The 15,559-nt window shown below is 37.9% G+C and overlaps 1 protein-coding gene across 7 annotated transcripts in view; it reads right to left on the bottom strand.

The window, feature by feature from the left end:
* OLA1 (Obg like ATPase 1) overlaps positions 1–15,559 on the bottom strand; it is a 96,173-nt gene that overhangs the window by 38,062 nt on the left and 42,552 nt on the right. For all 7 annotated transcript variants that reach the window (XM_079981231.1, XM_079981233.1, XM_079981232.1 and 4 more), the window contains 3 exons: positions 13,291–13,466; positions 3,885–3,965; positions 3,507–3,604 (listed from right to left, as the gene is read on the bottom strand). In XM_079981231.1, coding sequence (XP_079837357.1) covers positions 3,507–3,604; positions 3,885–3,965; positions 13,291–13,466 — 355 coding nt within the window. The remainder of the gene's footprint in view (positions 1–3,506; positions 3,605–3,884; positions 3,966–13,290; positions 13,467–15,559) is intronic.

The raw sequence follows: 15,559 nt of genomic DNA, 5'->3' as shown, positions 1-15,559 counted from the left end.
GACTGGTACACAACAAATATTCCTGAAATGTCAGGGTCATCATGTGTGTTGGGATTTTCAAGAGTTAAGAGCCTAAAGCCCAGACTAAAAAGCACTCACCTCCCCAAATATTCTTTCGTTGCTTGATTTGAATGTGCAAACTTATTAACTTACTTAACTTTCTGAGGTTCAAAAATAATATTAAAGTAGAATACAAAATTATCTTTCCATCTGCAAATGTTAGCTCAAATAAATGCAAGCATTAACAGAGAAGATGTGTTTCCAAAATCTGCATTGGGATGTGTACATAATATACAATTCACTTTATTGTTCTAAAGGGAGAATGTGTCAACATACTGAACACATGGGTGACATATGTACTCTTGTATAAGATGATCAGTCAGCATGCACTGCAATGGCCCCCTGGTATACACAGCTACAATAAATTTAATCCCCAATTGATTCCACAAGAATGTTTGTGCCCCATCCAGTTTCATAGCTCAGGTTTTACAAGGCAGCATTTTACTAGCAGAAATCACACTTTATTTCCAGTATATAGTATAGAAATAGTACTAGATAAAGTTACATTTCTACATTCTCTAAACAAAGCTTTAATTACTGTAAAGGCTTTTGATTATTTAACTATTTGTTTAAAGAATAGTAAGTTGTATTTTAAAATGCTGAAGTAGATTCCTATATACATCATGATTAGTGTCATCTGATCATAATAAAAGTGCAACTAACACAGCTGCCATGTCAGCTTCACCTCAGGAACAAGGTCTTAATCATAAATCAACTGAATGACTAATTTAACATTGTTAATGCCAGTAAGTAGTTCCTTGGAGTCCTTCCAGTTTTTATACCTTTCAAAAGGTCAATACGCTACCTTCTCTAGTACACAAAAGTCCTATCATTCACACTGTTTTCTCCCCTAAGATTGAAAAATGACATGTTATTTAAATGTTAGTGTGTTTTACTAGCAATTAAAAATGTTCATTTGTTGAAAAAAGGTGATATACAGGAAACAAAAAATGATCACTTTAGCTTTCCATATCCCCCTTCTGCCACAACCTTAAAACAACTCTTTGATGTTGATGTAAATACTACTCCATTGTAAAAAAAAGAGAAAAAACCCTATGAAAATATTTACTGCTGCATCCTTCCTGAATTAACATTAACCTCCTTATAGCATTACCACAAATTAAATCAAGAAATATGTCGTGCTAGCTGAGCAACTAATCCAACTGTAGTTCAGATTAAGAACATGAACCAAAAAGCAAATTAAAATACATCTGCCAATAAAATATATTCTAATTGTTTGCATCTGCTTACGCTGCCAAAAACAATGAAAGGCTCATCATTACAGAATTCATAATAAAAAAAATTATTCTGCTTTTTAATGCAAAATATATATACAACATAAAAAGAGTGGATTTAAAGATCAGCAACTCTGCCAGAAGGGAGGAAAAACTGGTCATCATTCCGACTTCAGTAGATGCCATTCCATATCAGACGATGTTTCCCACTCATAAATACATGACAAATACTTCCTCAATCATTTTTTACGAGCAGGGATGCACAGGGGGTTGTCAATGGCTAGCCTGAGGGAAAATAGGAACAGCAGGCAGCAGAAACTGTACTGAAAATGGCTATGTGGTAAATTTTCTTCTGGAACATCACTCAGCTATCCCAGGCTTTGATCTTTCAGCTACAATTACACTAACATCTGTAAAACCAGGATATTTTTTTTTTAAAACCAAACCTCAACCATCAGTTCTGCATGAACACAGTAAGATTTTTTTTTACTATGATTTCACAATATAAATAAAATAGTTATAAATTTAAAAATTGTAATATATATGCTAAGTTTTCCATTCCATCATCACAACTTGGTCTCACCCAAAAAGGCTGGGTGGTTGTGGTTCTGGAGACGGCTAAATCACAGACTGGCGTCTCCTAACAGACTGTCTACCATTAAGGTCTGAGAAAAGGTATTTACTATACAATTAAAGGCAGCGAGTTCTACCTGTGAGCACCCTAATGTAGATGTGATGATCCATTTTGTGTAGGGAAACTAACCTGCCCATTTTCAAATAAATTCTGATGCTTATTATCTTTACTGTGGCACTTGAGAAGCCTCTACAAGAGCCCTTAATAAAGAATGCTAAGATTTACTGCATTACATTTGTGTGAAACTTGAAAATGCCTTCCAGACCACAACATTGAAGGCACAGTTGCTTGATTGCACAAAGTTTCTTGAAGGCTAGATGCAGTTTCAAAAACACTAACTCATTATGGGGAAAGATTCTGAACCAGAAGTTTTAAAATCCCCTTAAAGTGACCATTTTTAAAGTTGCATTATGCTCCTTAGAATAAATATAAATGCACAACACTAGGAGCAGGGCAGTTTTCAGCTGAAATTATTTTACAGAATTTATTCTAATAACTTATTGGAGTTAACCATCTGACATTAATTATTGCTTGGGCTTCCAGTCTATGAATGTTTATTTTTCAGTTTAAAGCCTTCTCACTCTTTGATATCATATGGAAATGAGAAATTTTAATGGAAAATTGAAACCATGTGCATCTAAGTACTTAATGAAGTACAGGGAGAGCGAAAGGGTATGTTCTAAGAGAATTCTGATACACTGGTCTGGATACTCTGACAAAGCAATAAGCAAATGTTAAATGTGTTTCAGAGTGATATTTTTGTAATTTTGTACGCTATGAAAATGTGTAACAAAACTAAAAGAAGAGTGATTTAATGTTTCCTTCCAAAGCAACAGTTTAAGCGCCTCTTCCCTAAAACTACTGTTTTATCTCATCTGAAACTTTTGCACAAAAAGCAAATGCAGCATGATTTTCAAACTCTCCATTTCTAATGTATCCTCACACTCTGGGGTTGGATTTTCATCCCGGTCACTGCCTGTTTGACAGACATCTTATTCTTCAGCCATTATATATGCATTCATACTGACAACATTAATAAAAGTTTCTGAATAGCATATGCATGACATCTGCTGCATTTTAAGAAGTGGCCCAGCAAGCAGAATGTTGTAAACACCTTGAATTTACCCTGAACTATATGGGACACATGATTTTATGCATATATGTGGAGCACTCCATCTCCTTTTTATCATATTACCAACCATATTATGGCATCATTTTTACCCTTCAACATCCAATAAATAGAAGGTTGGCATGAAAAATGACTTCTTTCTAAAGTTAAATATTATAGACAACTTACAAGACTATTTATGGTTATTTTTCCTTCAATATTGCAAAATAAACTAAAAGGTAGGAGAGAAAATTGCTACTTTAGTTTTATAGATCTTCAAGGGAGTTTTTTTTTATTTTATTACTTTTACTGCATTCCAAAGACAAGGTAATAGGTACATTGCCAGTATTAGCTTTAAGACATTTAGATTTACTCCTAGTACAAAAATCACGACTAACCATTATTTTGACAAAGGTGCCTTTCAGACGCATCGTGAATTTTCTACAAAATATAAAGGCAACAAACTCACCATTTGTTTTTCTTTCTAATATAGTCTTTTTCAGACAGGTTAACCAAGTAGATCATTGGTTTTGAAGTTAAAAACAAGTGTTTGTTCAGCACATCAATCTAAAAGTAAGAAAATAAAAGCTACGTTAACACAGACAACAAGAAACAAGAGTGTTGTGTTGTGAATTAGATTATAAATAAATAAATAAATAAATCTGTTTAACATCTGAAGTATAAAGTAAATTGTTAAAAAGAATGCACATTATTTCCAAATGTTGGCATTAATTTACTGGTGGTAAATCAAAAGGTTTACACAAAGATCTGATATACTTTTGTGCTGTTGTTGGTTTTTTAAAGGAAAGGCATTAGACAGTGGATGAGGCAATAGTCATAAGCCTACCTCTTTGTCATTCCAATCATGATAGAAACGGACAGGCTTTTTTTCTTCTATTACCCAGCTTTTGATTTTGCACATTATGTCCTGCACAGAATTAGGAAGAAACAAAAGACATTAAAGTAGAATATACTCTGTTATATGCCAGACTGTTATCAGTTATTTCTCATGAGGGAGTCGTTTTAGGTAACAAAATATTATGTGCCTTCTAACTGAAATTTCATATATAATGAATGAGAAAGGGACACAGGAGTCACGTTAGGGCTAGAGCAGATGAACAGGAAATAAACCTTTTAGTGACTTCATTGAGAAATACGAATATTTTCTGCTCCCCAAGCTGGATGAAATATTACATGTATAAATAATTTTGTTTCCTGAAACTGCGTATTGGTGTAGTAATTAAGCATCCCTTATAAGAAACCATATATGAGAGTAACATGCTGCTGTGACAAAGAAATAGGTGCAAAAAGTGATGTGTGTTTTTTTTAAAAAAACCACTGACAGCCAAAGAAACTGAGCTGATTATTGATGATCTACCATTCAAGATATTAATTCAAATGGCCAAAGGCCTCAATATTCTACATTAATTTTTTTTGTCAACACCTTCTCCTTTCCTCCAAAAATGAAACCTGCCAAAGCTTCCATTACACAATGGCAAGAGCTTTGCACTAGTGACCTCCAACCAGCTGCATTCACTTTCAGAACATCTCTCCCTGCAGGAAATCTAAAGGCCTTTTAGTTAGCAAGCTAGTGTGCATTCAGAAGGAGTAACTGCAGGAAGAGCCCAATGTGCTTTGTTTCTCTGGCCTTTCTTCACAGAAAGATTAATCATCTGTGAAATGGAAACGGCAAACAGCAAGTGACACAAACTGAACCCTTCAAGCCTTTCCTCATCAGTTTTGTGGCTCTGAATCTGAAAGCTGCGTGTGGCAAGGTTTGCCTTACAGGCAGGTGTTAATAAAAGGCTCTTAGGTCTGAAAGGTCAAACCAAGCTCTTCTAGAAGTAGTGCGTTTTAGTGTCAATTTTTGCCAGAGATAATTTATGGTCATGCTTTAAATATTGCATTTCACGAAATTTACCACGGGTATGATATTCAATTAGATAATTTTAAATGGATTTATAGTCATCAGAATTTTCTCAAAAGCACATGTTTACCTTCTCAATAAATAGGTTAAACATTTACAAACACACAGCTTCAGTATTTAGTGTACTAATGTTTCCCATCTCGCAACTGCTTCAGGGGAAAAACAAGAGGAAAGCTCTTCTAAATCCTTAGATCCTGATTTGTAACCCTCCAGGAACAGGGCTCCCCACAGATTTTAACAAGAAAGGGGCTAGCTGAAAACTTTTAATGAAATATAACACGTTCTGCCTAAGAATAATCACTTTTACTCTCCTATAACTGATTTTCACTCATAAATGTTTTAAAAGTGGCTAATGTAACACCATTTCCTACAAGGAGAAGATCAAAGTGCTATATTACAAATGCATTATGATTAAAAAAGCACTGTGCAGCCTTGCTATTAAATGTTCTTTAAACCCTAAAAGGCTTCCCATAGATCTCACTTGGCACTGCATATACAACCTTTGACAAGTAATGTAGACCATTTTTATTCATTGCCTAAAATTGTAGGCAATTATGTGCGTCACACTGGCCACCTGCAAGTTCTGAATGCCTGCTCCAGTTGTCATAGCTAAAAACTAATGTCGGAGGGGATTAATCTAGGGGGAGAGAGTCCTCTTTAATGGCTCCAGCAGGTGAAATGGCCCAGCTGGTTACTATGATGAGTGGCCAGAATAGCTTATGTAGAGACATGCAACAAGATTACACATTTCAAAAAAAACAACATAGTAGAACTATCTTATCTTGGGGACCTATCTATGTTTTGTGCTTTATTCAATAAATAAATACTTCACTTAAGTTTAAAATATGCACTTCTAAAGCCAAACTTCTCTTCGTTATTAGAAGAATTCCTCAAGTAATCCTTCTTTACTAGTGGTGGAATTTTATGCAGTTTTACAATTTAGAACATAATGTTAGTTACAAATTTCATCTTTAAAAAGCCATTAGTATTATAGTTTCCCCAAAACACTGATATATTCCATTTTGTAGATGGTAAAATCTTTGGGACTGAATAGTTCAGGTTCTAGACTCTGCATGATAATGACTAGAAAGCTGTCTTTTATATTTGGTTTATCCCTCAATTATCTCTGCACAAGCAAACAGCAGTTAAAGTGTCTATGTAGATTTTCCATTACTGCCCCAATTGTCGACCGTCTTCACTGTTAATATGAAAAACAGCACACAATATATTACTCTAGTTTAAACTTAGGTACCTCAACTCATATTTGGCAAACTAGCTCTAGTTTAAAGGTAATTCTAACAATATTTCAGATCAGTGAAAATATACCCTTTTACTCCCAAAACTAAAAATAAAGAATAGGCAGAGAGCCACTCCGTAGATGCTTTTCAACAGTCAAACTCAATTCCCCTGGAAATATGTCACAAACCTGAGCCTAAATATCTGCTAAAAACTGTTTGTAAGACTTCTCTGGGCTGGTTTTCAATGACCAGGGTGAAGCAGACATGAACATGGATATTTAAGTACACACACTACAATGTTTTATATTTCATGTACTGCATTTATGTGCTACTGAAATCAAGCTTTCCAATGAAAGTTAACACTGAACATGAAATAAACAGAGAGAATTTTGAAGTCCTATCCTTAAGTGGTTAATATACTAGTACAGTCCCAAATCTAAATCTAAACAGATGTAATAAAGATGCATCTGATATTTTTTTTAATTCACAAATCTCAGAAAATAAGGTTTAAAAGATAATCCTGAGCAACGTGAATTATAGTTGGTCTTCCTCTTGTTCCGTCTGGTGGTTTTAAGAGTTTTCAAATATTTTGCTTCATAGGAATAAGAGCACACAACTACCAAATTAAACCAAAATAATGGAAAGGTTGGGAAAGTTACCAGCAAACCTTACAACATGCTGTCTATGATCCAGCAAGTTATGTTGTGAGAGCTGCTGGGATTTCTCCTCTTCTTTCCATTCTAGCAGGCTCTCCCCCCCCCCCACAGCCTCCACCCCCACCCCCCAACAGAAAAGCCGTACTTCAAAACCTTTGGAGGAAAAAAACAATAAAGTCACCAGCATGTGCTCTGGAGACTTGCTGGACCATGGCCATTATGAATGATTATGGTATTCTACTGAAGTAAAGTACTGCATGACATTCTTTCTGCTTTTGAGACCAGATAAATGACTCAAACAAAGAAACAGAAATGGTATTTTTGAAGCAATGTTCAGGCTTTTGGAAATGTAAATAAAATAAGTATAATGTAATGTGAATAGTTTGAAGGTACAGAGGGAGCACTTCTGAACTATTAACCATATTTGAATAGTGGTTGAAAAGGGAACTTTGAAGTTAGTTTTTCATTCTCCTAAGTGTATGGAACGCAGTCTCTACCAACCTAGTTTTCAGAGAGGTAGTTAAACCTATGTGTGTAACACGTCACATACCTGAATGCTACTACATGGTTGTTGTTTTTTTAAAAAAATACATCTTGTAGGTATAGAGCTGAGTCTCAAGGAGGAGGTTTCCAACCCATCTTTCCCTTCTAATGCCCCTTTACCTATATGCCAGGGGAGGGTTTTGTATGGAGAATGCCATTATATTAACAGTTCAAAACACACCTCTTTGCAGGCCTTTGGTAGGGATTGAGTTAATATGCTGGTGACTATTCATTTTATCATGTTTTGTGAATTGGTGTGTTGTATTTTGAATTTAATTACTTTACTGTTTTATTTATAACCTGCCTTGGGGTTATTTCATTCTTTTCAGCTGCTTTGGATGCCAAGCAGAAAGGTGGGATATAAATATTTCAAAACAAAACTGGGATAGCATCTTCTTCTGTTAGGAAGAGACGAACAAAATTTGATCTTATCAAGAGGATGGTTTCCCTACTTGACCCTAACTGGCGGAGCAGGAAGCAAACTACTTGGTGTGGGAGTGCGGGGGAGGATCACAGTAACTGGAAAACGAAGTATAACCATAACCAGATACCAAAACAGTAACATTTAAGAAGAGAAAAGAACCAAAGCAGTAAAAACAAGAAACTGTGTGTGGTGCCTATGAGTGTGGATCATGCAAAACACAAAATTATGGGGAGACCAGCAACCTTTGGTACACCTAGAAGAACAAAAAAATATGCTAAGTAATAGTCTCACTCTCCTCCCTTCCACCATGTACAGAGGGCTCCCCTCTCTATCTGGAATTTTCTTATTAAACCCAGTATTCTCCCTCAAGTAAGTTTGTGCTTTATGCAAGGTCACAACTCTGTAAACAGAAGCCTCCATCCATGGGATGTCCACATATGTGAGGAGATGCTAACACTGCATAGTTATAGAACTCCTCCAAGAGAAACCTGCCCTCAAATGCTATGTATCAATGTGAGTGCAGTAATACCAGCAGCTGATATCCACCGCTCCCCAAGCAGAAATGGCGGCCTCCTTAAGCCTTCATGACGTTTTCTGGCCTGCAACATGAAACCCTAGAAAATATATTTCATTTCTCTGGTGTCAGCTGTTCTCACAGGCTAGAATGTAAGAGCACTTCTCACATCAGCCTGGATAGCTCAGTTGGTTAAGAGCATAGTGCTGATAATGCCAAGGTTGAAGGTTTGATCCCCATATGGGACAGCTGCGTATCCCTGCAGTGCAGGGGTTGGACTAGATGATCCTCAGGGTATCTTCCAACTCTATTATTCTATGATTAAGCTAATGCCATTGCCACCCCCTTTGAATGAGTGCAGAATTTTGGTAAATCAAATTTCTAAGACCTGTGAAAAACATGACTTTTAGCACATGCAAAGGCTAAGACCTGAGCAATACTTCATTTTGACGAAGATACACAATTCCTTATTGGCTGACAGTGCACCCACCTATGAGAACCTCCGAACTGCAGTGTCAATTCAAAAGGAGAACAGATCAGAGTCTGATTACCCAATTCAGAGCCTACTCAGGAAGTCCATGGACAAATGAAGAATTCTTTATCACAACACACTGCCCATCTCAGACCTTCAGAACCTCCCTTAGCTCTGTAGCTCTGCCTTGTCAAGATGAAGACTTTCTTCCTACTTTGTTTGACCAGGACAGGCAAAAGGACCTTACTGCCTGCCAAAAGAAAACTGGGCAAATGTGACTGAAAGCCTCAATACCTCATGGTATTGGGGCACATCTGGTTCTGCTCTCCAAACTAAGGTACACTCCAGTCAACCTTGGTGAACAGAGAATTGTTAAATGTGCAAAACTGCCACAGCGGAAACTTCAAAGCCCTTCTTGAGAACTGCCAAGATTCACTCAATGCAGGAGAGCCTGTGAAATCCTTCACCATCAAGCTAGCATGATTGCTTCGGGAGCAAGGCTATTATATGAGCTCCTGACTGTGGGATCCTAAATTGCTCCATAATGGCATCTGCAAAAACAAAGTGCTTGTTAGCTAGTTTGGGTGTAATCTCTCTCCTGGATTTCAACATTCTAACAACTATTTTTAAGTTTGGCAAAGTGATGACAGTAGCTTTTGGGGAAACCAGAGGAAAACTAGATCTGTCTCTCAGGGGTCCTCCATTTGTAAAAGCTTATGGTAGCTAGGGCCTGTTGTGCTACACTGCAAATGCAGGAGAATTCTTTCACCAGTGACTTATTTCCAAAAATCCAAACAGTATTAAAAAGAGAACAAGCAGCCAAAACAGATCAGAAACTTGAACAAAGCTTGTAAATCAACTCTGTCACCTAGAATTGAGACCTAGTTCAGAGCAAGGAGGTAGTATGCAGAAAGGCCTGTCACACAAACGAGAAATGTGGACATCTCACATGACATATATAATAGCTTAACAGTTACATTTTAACAGTACAATGAGAGGGTAAGATTTTTTAAATCATGAATCACAGCCTAATCAAACAATAACACTGATAAGCAAGTTAAGGTACTCATTTCTAGTACATATATTCATGGAATAAAGGTGTGAGTTGGGAGCCAACAACAGCATTTCAGATAATTTTACATTTCTGGCTTTAGGGGGTGAGAGACAGGGACTAAACTTCATTTCTTTTTAAAAACAAATTCTAACTTACTGCCTTTGTTAACTAACAGTGTTTTCTATAAATACTTAATTATTCTGGTTAGCTTAACATTGCTTTAAACTAAAAGACAAATAACTTGATACTATGTTTTCACCCCCATCTTTAGACTTCGAAGTAATTATGTGCAGGAAGAAAGGTCTGCTCCTCAATGCTTAACAATGTGCATGTACTCTTTTTCGGGGGGGGGGGGTAGCCAGACTACAGGAGCATCATGAAAATAAAATCACATGCCACAGCAAAAATAATAATAAGAAAATTGGATGGCCAACTCTCTTTACTCCCTTTTTCAAAAAGAAGATGAACTGTCAACAATAGTGTAACCAAGCTTTCACATTCCAAACACACACCTTGAATGTTTTCCTGTTTACCCATGACTTTAAATATTTGTTTAAGGAAAGTATTGCCATTTCTGAACTTAAGATTTTGAAGCCACTGGCCTCATCCAACAGGTTCTTCATAACTCACCCAGTTTGGTATCATCTGCAGATCTGATGAGCATTCCCTCTCCTTCTCCATCCTATTCACTTATAAGGATGTTAAACAATGGGCCCAGGACAAAATTGTGCTATCACATCTCTCCGGGGTGACAGGGAGTCATTGATACTGGCTCGTACAGTCCATCAACCAGCCACAAACAGCAGTAGCAGCATCTAGCCCATATTCTACCAGCTTGTCAAAAATTTATCATGGGGGCCTTTTCAAAGTCTTGCCGAAATCAAAATAAACTACACCCCCCATAATTTCCTTAATCTACCAGGCTATAAAAAGTTAATTGTGTGTATATATGTCTGTTAGTATGGCGACATCAACAATTGTGTGCTATACACTGACAATTCCCTTGCAGTTTTTCCCTATATGTCTGCGGGACCGGCCCACTTTCACTCACTCTCCTGGTAGTACATGGAGTCATGCTGTCTAGCACCTCATTGCCACCCCACCCCCCACCCCCCAAGGAATCATTTAAATACCTTCTGAAGAAGCTTGGGAGACTCCTGCAAAACACATACTATACTTCCAAACCTTTTGTCATGTGCCTCTGCCAAAAGTCCAAATCCAACTTCTGCCAAATGTCCTTCCCTTGAAAGTAAAGACCAGGCAGAAGGTATATCAGGGTCCACTGGTAGATGCCCCGGTGATTTTGCAGTTCATCGGCAAGAGTTTTGAATCCCAATCGTCTAACAGCAGCAACAACAACTAAAAGGCTTCCCAGACATGTGCTAAATTAGGCTGCTGGAACTTACAAATGTTGAAGAGAATGGAGTTTTGTTCTGGAGTAATCAGGTGCTCATAGCGATCCTACCCTTAATTCTTAGAGTTGGGTAGAATTCAAAGTAGTACAAAGGAGATCAGTCCATAAGTGCAAGCATTTCTGCCTTCCCAATGGAACAATCTTCCCTCTTCTATGGGCTGTTCTGGGGGTTCTCCCCTCCCTCCAGTACAGATTTGGGAGATGGGACAGCAGCTACACAAGGGAGGAAGAGAACGGGGAAAGCTTGCACCAGCAGGACTCCTTGAGCTGGCTTCCACTAACAAAATGAGTTAGTTGAATCTGGACCACAGTCTGCCCATCCTGGCATAAACCATGTTCTAAGAATTCAAACCTTTCCCAATGATACCAAATTCATAGCCAGTATTCTCTCTCTTCCTTAGACATAACCTTCAACAGGAAAAGTGACAAAAACACCACCCATGCCCCAATATTCTTCCTCTTCCTACCCAGAGCCAGGGGCTTGTAACACTTTCAACTCTGTGCCTAGCAGGAGTATTTGTTCCCACATGGATCCACAGGAAGGGATAACAGTCAGTAGACTGCAGACATTTTGAATGCACACACCTCGGAAACCACAAACATCCCACAACTTGTAGGAGGACAAACTACTGTCTCGGTCCCTCTCAGTAGTGGGGTCACCAACTACCACCACAAATCTCCTCTTCAGAGCAGAAACAAGAGTCCTTCTATCTCCAAAGGTCTTCAAATCCTCCTTCACATTTTCCAAGTGGTCTGGAAACAATGTCCATGGGAAGGCCCTGGAATCAATTCACCGCTTCAAAGACACAATTGTCTTGTTCCTGTTTGTAGCATTTTACCATGTTCTGCCACCTGCATTGGTTTTCTTCTTTTTATAAACTACCCTGTCCCATTGTCCTTTCAGAAGCACTAAAATTATAGGGTTTTCTTGATTTTTAACTGTGGTGAGCAAAATTTTAAATACACAGAGAGGATATTATGTTATTTATAGCAATTTATTTGAATTTAGATTGTGACTACATCTAGATTTCTAACATCAAACAGCCAGGCTGACAGTCTTACTTACCTGGATATATACGGTCACTTATATTATTCCAATTAACAATGTGATTAATATAGGAATTCTGCATTAAGGTATCCTTTCACCTTCATGGAAATCAATCTATAGCTCAATAGTGTTCATGTTACTATACCACTTTCAATACTTAAACTACAGTGAATACAACTTGCTGTTCTAAAATATTAAATGAGAAACGTATATGTGAAATCAGATGCAATACCCATATTAGATTGTATTATTGGAAATGTGGGCATGAAGATGTTCACACAAATGAATTTCTTCTTCCTACTGCACTCCCAAAAAATCCACTCTTAAAGCTTGGGGGAGCCTGTAAAATGTGTGGGATGAGTATGAGAGCTGCACAAAATTTCAGTCGCCCCTGCTTCATTCCAGTGGGTCTCCTGAGCATCGGGAGTGGCTTTCTGGGAAGCAGAAGAAGGGGTGCTTGCAATTCTATTGATACAACCTATTGTGTACTCTGGAACTGGTATACAAATACATATCATACAAAGACCAAATTTTAGATACAGAAATAACTAAAGAAATATGAATAGAAGAACAGAACATATAGGAGTGTTTTTGCAAAATACAGTGTGGAAATTATAAGAGACCAGAACAATTATGATTTCTCCTAAAATACATTAAGTAGTAGAATCGGAAACTGAGGATGAAAACACTGATACAGCATTTCAAAGCAATTTAATTTCTTGGGGGAAAATGTATAGGCATAGCAAATGGTCTTTGCTACTAGAATTGAGGTAACTAACACATTGCAACATGGTACATAGTAGATGGAATAATTTTGAGGTAGAAAGTTGAGGTGTCTTAAAACTGAGACTAGCACCTTTTTCCCAGTACAATAAAGTCTGCAGCTGATAAGCACCATGCCTGTGTAAAATCATTCCTACACTGGAAAAAAATCTTTTAAAAATTGAAGATATTCTTACTTACATATTCAGGTTTTAATTTCTTGTCACCTCCTCGTACAGCCACTTTTTCTAGTTTGTCTATAATGGGCATGATCATTTCCTCATCTTTTAGCCTAAGTTCTTCATGTATTATTTCAATGTCACGAACAGGTGCAACACTTCCTTCAACGTGTGTGATATCATCATCATCAAATGATCCTTTGAGGGGGAGCAAAATTCAGATGTTAAGCAGTATTCTGAATGGAGGGGGGACGACGACGAAAGAAAGATACACAAAGTAGAAACAATCTACCAGTCATAGGCAACAGGGCAGAGCAAAACTTAATTACAAGCATTTTAAGTGTTTTTCAAACAAGAAATCTGTCAGTAATTTTCAGTATCGGGGTCACTGCATCTTACAATGTATTAGAGGTGGCCAAATAAAAGTATTTTTTATATAGCACTTAATAAATAAATGGTTCAGAATAATACAGGAACATTTTAAGTCATTCATTAGATACAGTAAACATTAGAAATGCTATGAAGTTGAGACTTCCGGGTTAGCACGATCGGCTAATGGCGGATTCCCTCCGAGCTCTGGAGGTAATCGGCTCTACTGAAGACGGGTCCTACCGCGCCGGCGACGCGGGGACCCTCAGAAACCGCAGGCGCGGAAGCCTGCGGACTTGGTGACTCGGTGGGCACCTTTAAGCGCCCTCCCTGACCCACGAAGAGCCTTTTTAAAGGCTACGGGGAGCGGCGTGGTGCTGAGAGTAGACCGCTACTTCAGTGGAGCGAAGCCGCGTGCCATGGCCGGACAGCGCTGACTTTTTCCCCAAAATTCGGACTGGAAACAAATAACCCGTGAGTAGAATGGAATTTGGACTTTAAAATCTATATCTTTGAATTCGGTACAACCGGGGGATGTGCTAAAGGGAAGTCCGCACCCCCCTATCTACAAACGATCTAAAGCAAGGATCGGTGGACTAAGGTGGAGAGTACTGTTTTTGGTGTTAGATAAAAAATATTTCCATGAGTTTGACAGAAGAAGTCTTTGTGCTGGAGAGAAAGTGGGGAGTTTTGGAAGCTTTTGTGTAAACCCCCCCCCCTCCCGAACCCGGGAGCGTCCTGTGTGTGAGCCGGAGGAAAAAGAACAAGGAGTTTGACAGCTGTCAAAGGAGCTGTCAAACGGGCGGCTAAAATTTAAGAACTTTGTTATTTAATAACTTTCTGAACTAAAAGTGTTGCTTTTGAACTGAGGTGGCTGGAAACAACGTAATCATAAACAACAAAGTAACGGGCTGTTGGAAAAGGACTATCAAGCAACTGTAATCCCCCAAGGGGGAACTAGAGACATTACAATGGCTGCAGAGGGAAAATTACTGGTAGAGATAGAATGTTTTTTCTCGTGGGAATCCTGCAAGAGCAGAGTACGGCTATGAACAAAGAACTTATGACCTTGAATTCCAAAACAAACGACTCTGCTGAATGCATAAAGGATTTGCCTGATAAGGAATCTGCAGCTGAACCAGAAAAAACTTTTTTGGAACTGGTGGAGAGAAAAGAAGGAATGGAAAAAGTGCAGGAAAATATCAATCAGAAGCCCATATTGTCAGGAAATAAAGAAGAAGATCTTTGGATTACAAATCTGCGAAAGATGAGAAAGATGAAGGAGGAAGTCCCGGGAGCACGTGGAATATTGGAATTCAAAAGAGTAAAGAAATATGATTGGGACTTCCTCCTTGAGTATGGGAGATCAACTGACTTTTTGCAGCAACTGCTATTAAGTATCTTGGATGGAAGAAAATATGATGTGACTGAGATAGAATTCCTTCGAGACCTGAGGACCAACAAAAAGGGCTACCAACAAAATCGGCAGAGAGAGACTGACAGAGACTTGAAGGCCTCTGATGTGAGGAATCCGGGCTAGGATAATTGCTTGGGAAGGGATGGAAACTGGGGTAGGGAGGGAGGGGAGAACAGAATTTCAAAATTTTATGATTTTTGTATTTGGCCATTATGACATATAATTAACAAAAATACAAAGGGAGAAATTCGTGGAAGGGTAATTAGGTCGACCTTAGAAAAAAAAAGATTTAATGTTTAAAAGAGAATTGGATAAATTAAATTTGGATAAGTAAAAAGGATTAAGTTTAAAAATAACAATAATATGTTAAAGATGGGAGATAAGAACTTGCTGAACTAATTTTTGGAATTGGGATGTATGAAGAGGGGGTGGGGGGAAGTCAGGGAAAGGGGGTAATGAAAATAAGAGTTTAAAAATATATATGTTTTGTTTTTGTTTTATAAAA

This window comes from Podarcis cretensis (genome assembly GCF_951804945.1).
Source record: "Podarcis cretensis genome assembly, chromosome: 1".
In the NCBI taxonomy this organism is placed as follows: domain Eukaryota; kingdom Metazoa; phylum Chordata; class Lepidosauria; order Squamata; family Lacertidae; genus Podarcis; species Podarcis cretensis.
The sequence above is the reverse complement of the archived record's forward strand: the minus strand, read 5'-3'. Positions and strand labels throughout refer to the sequence as shown.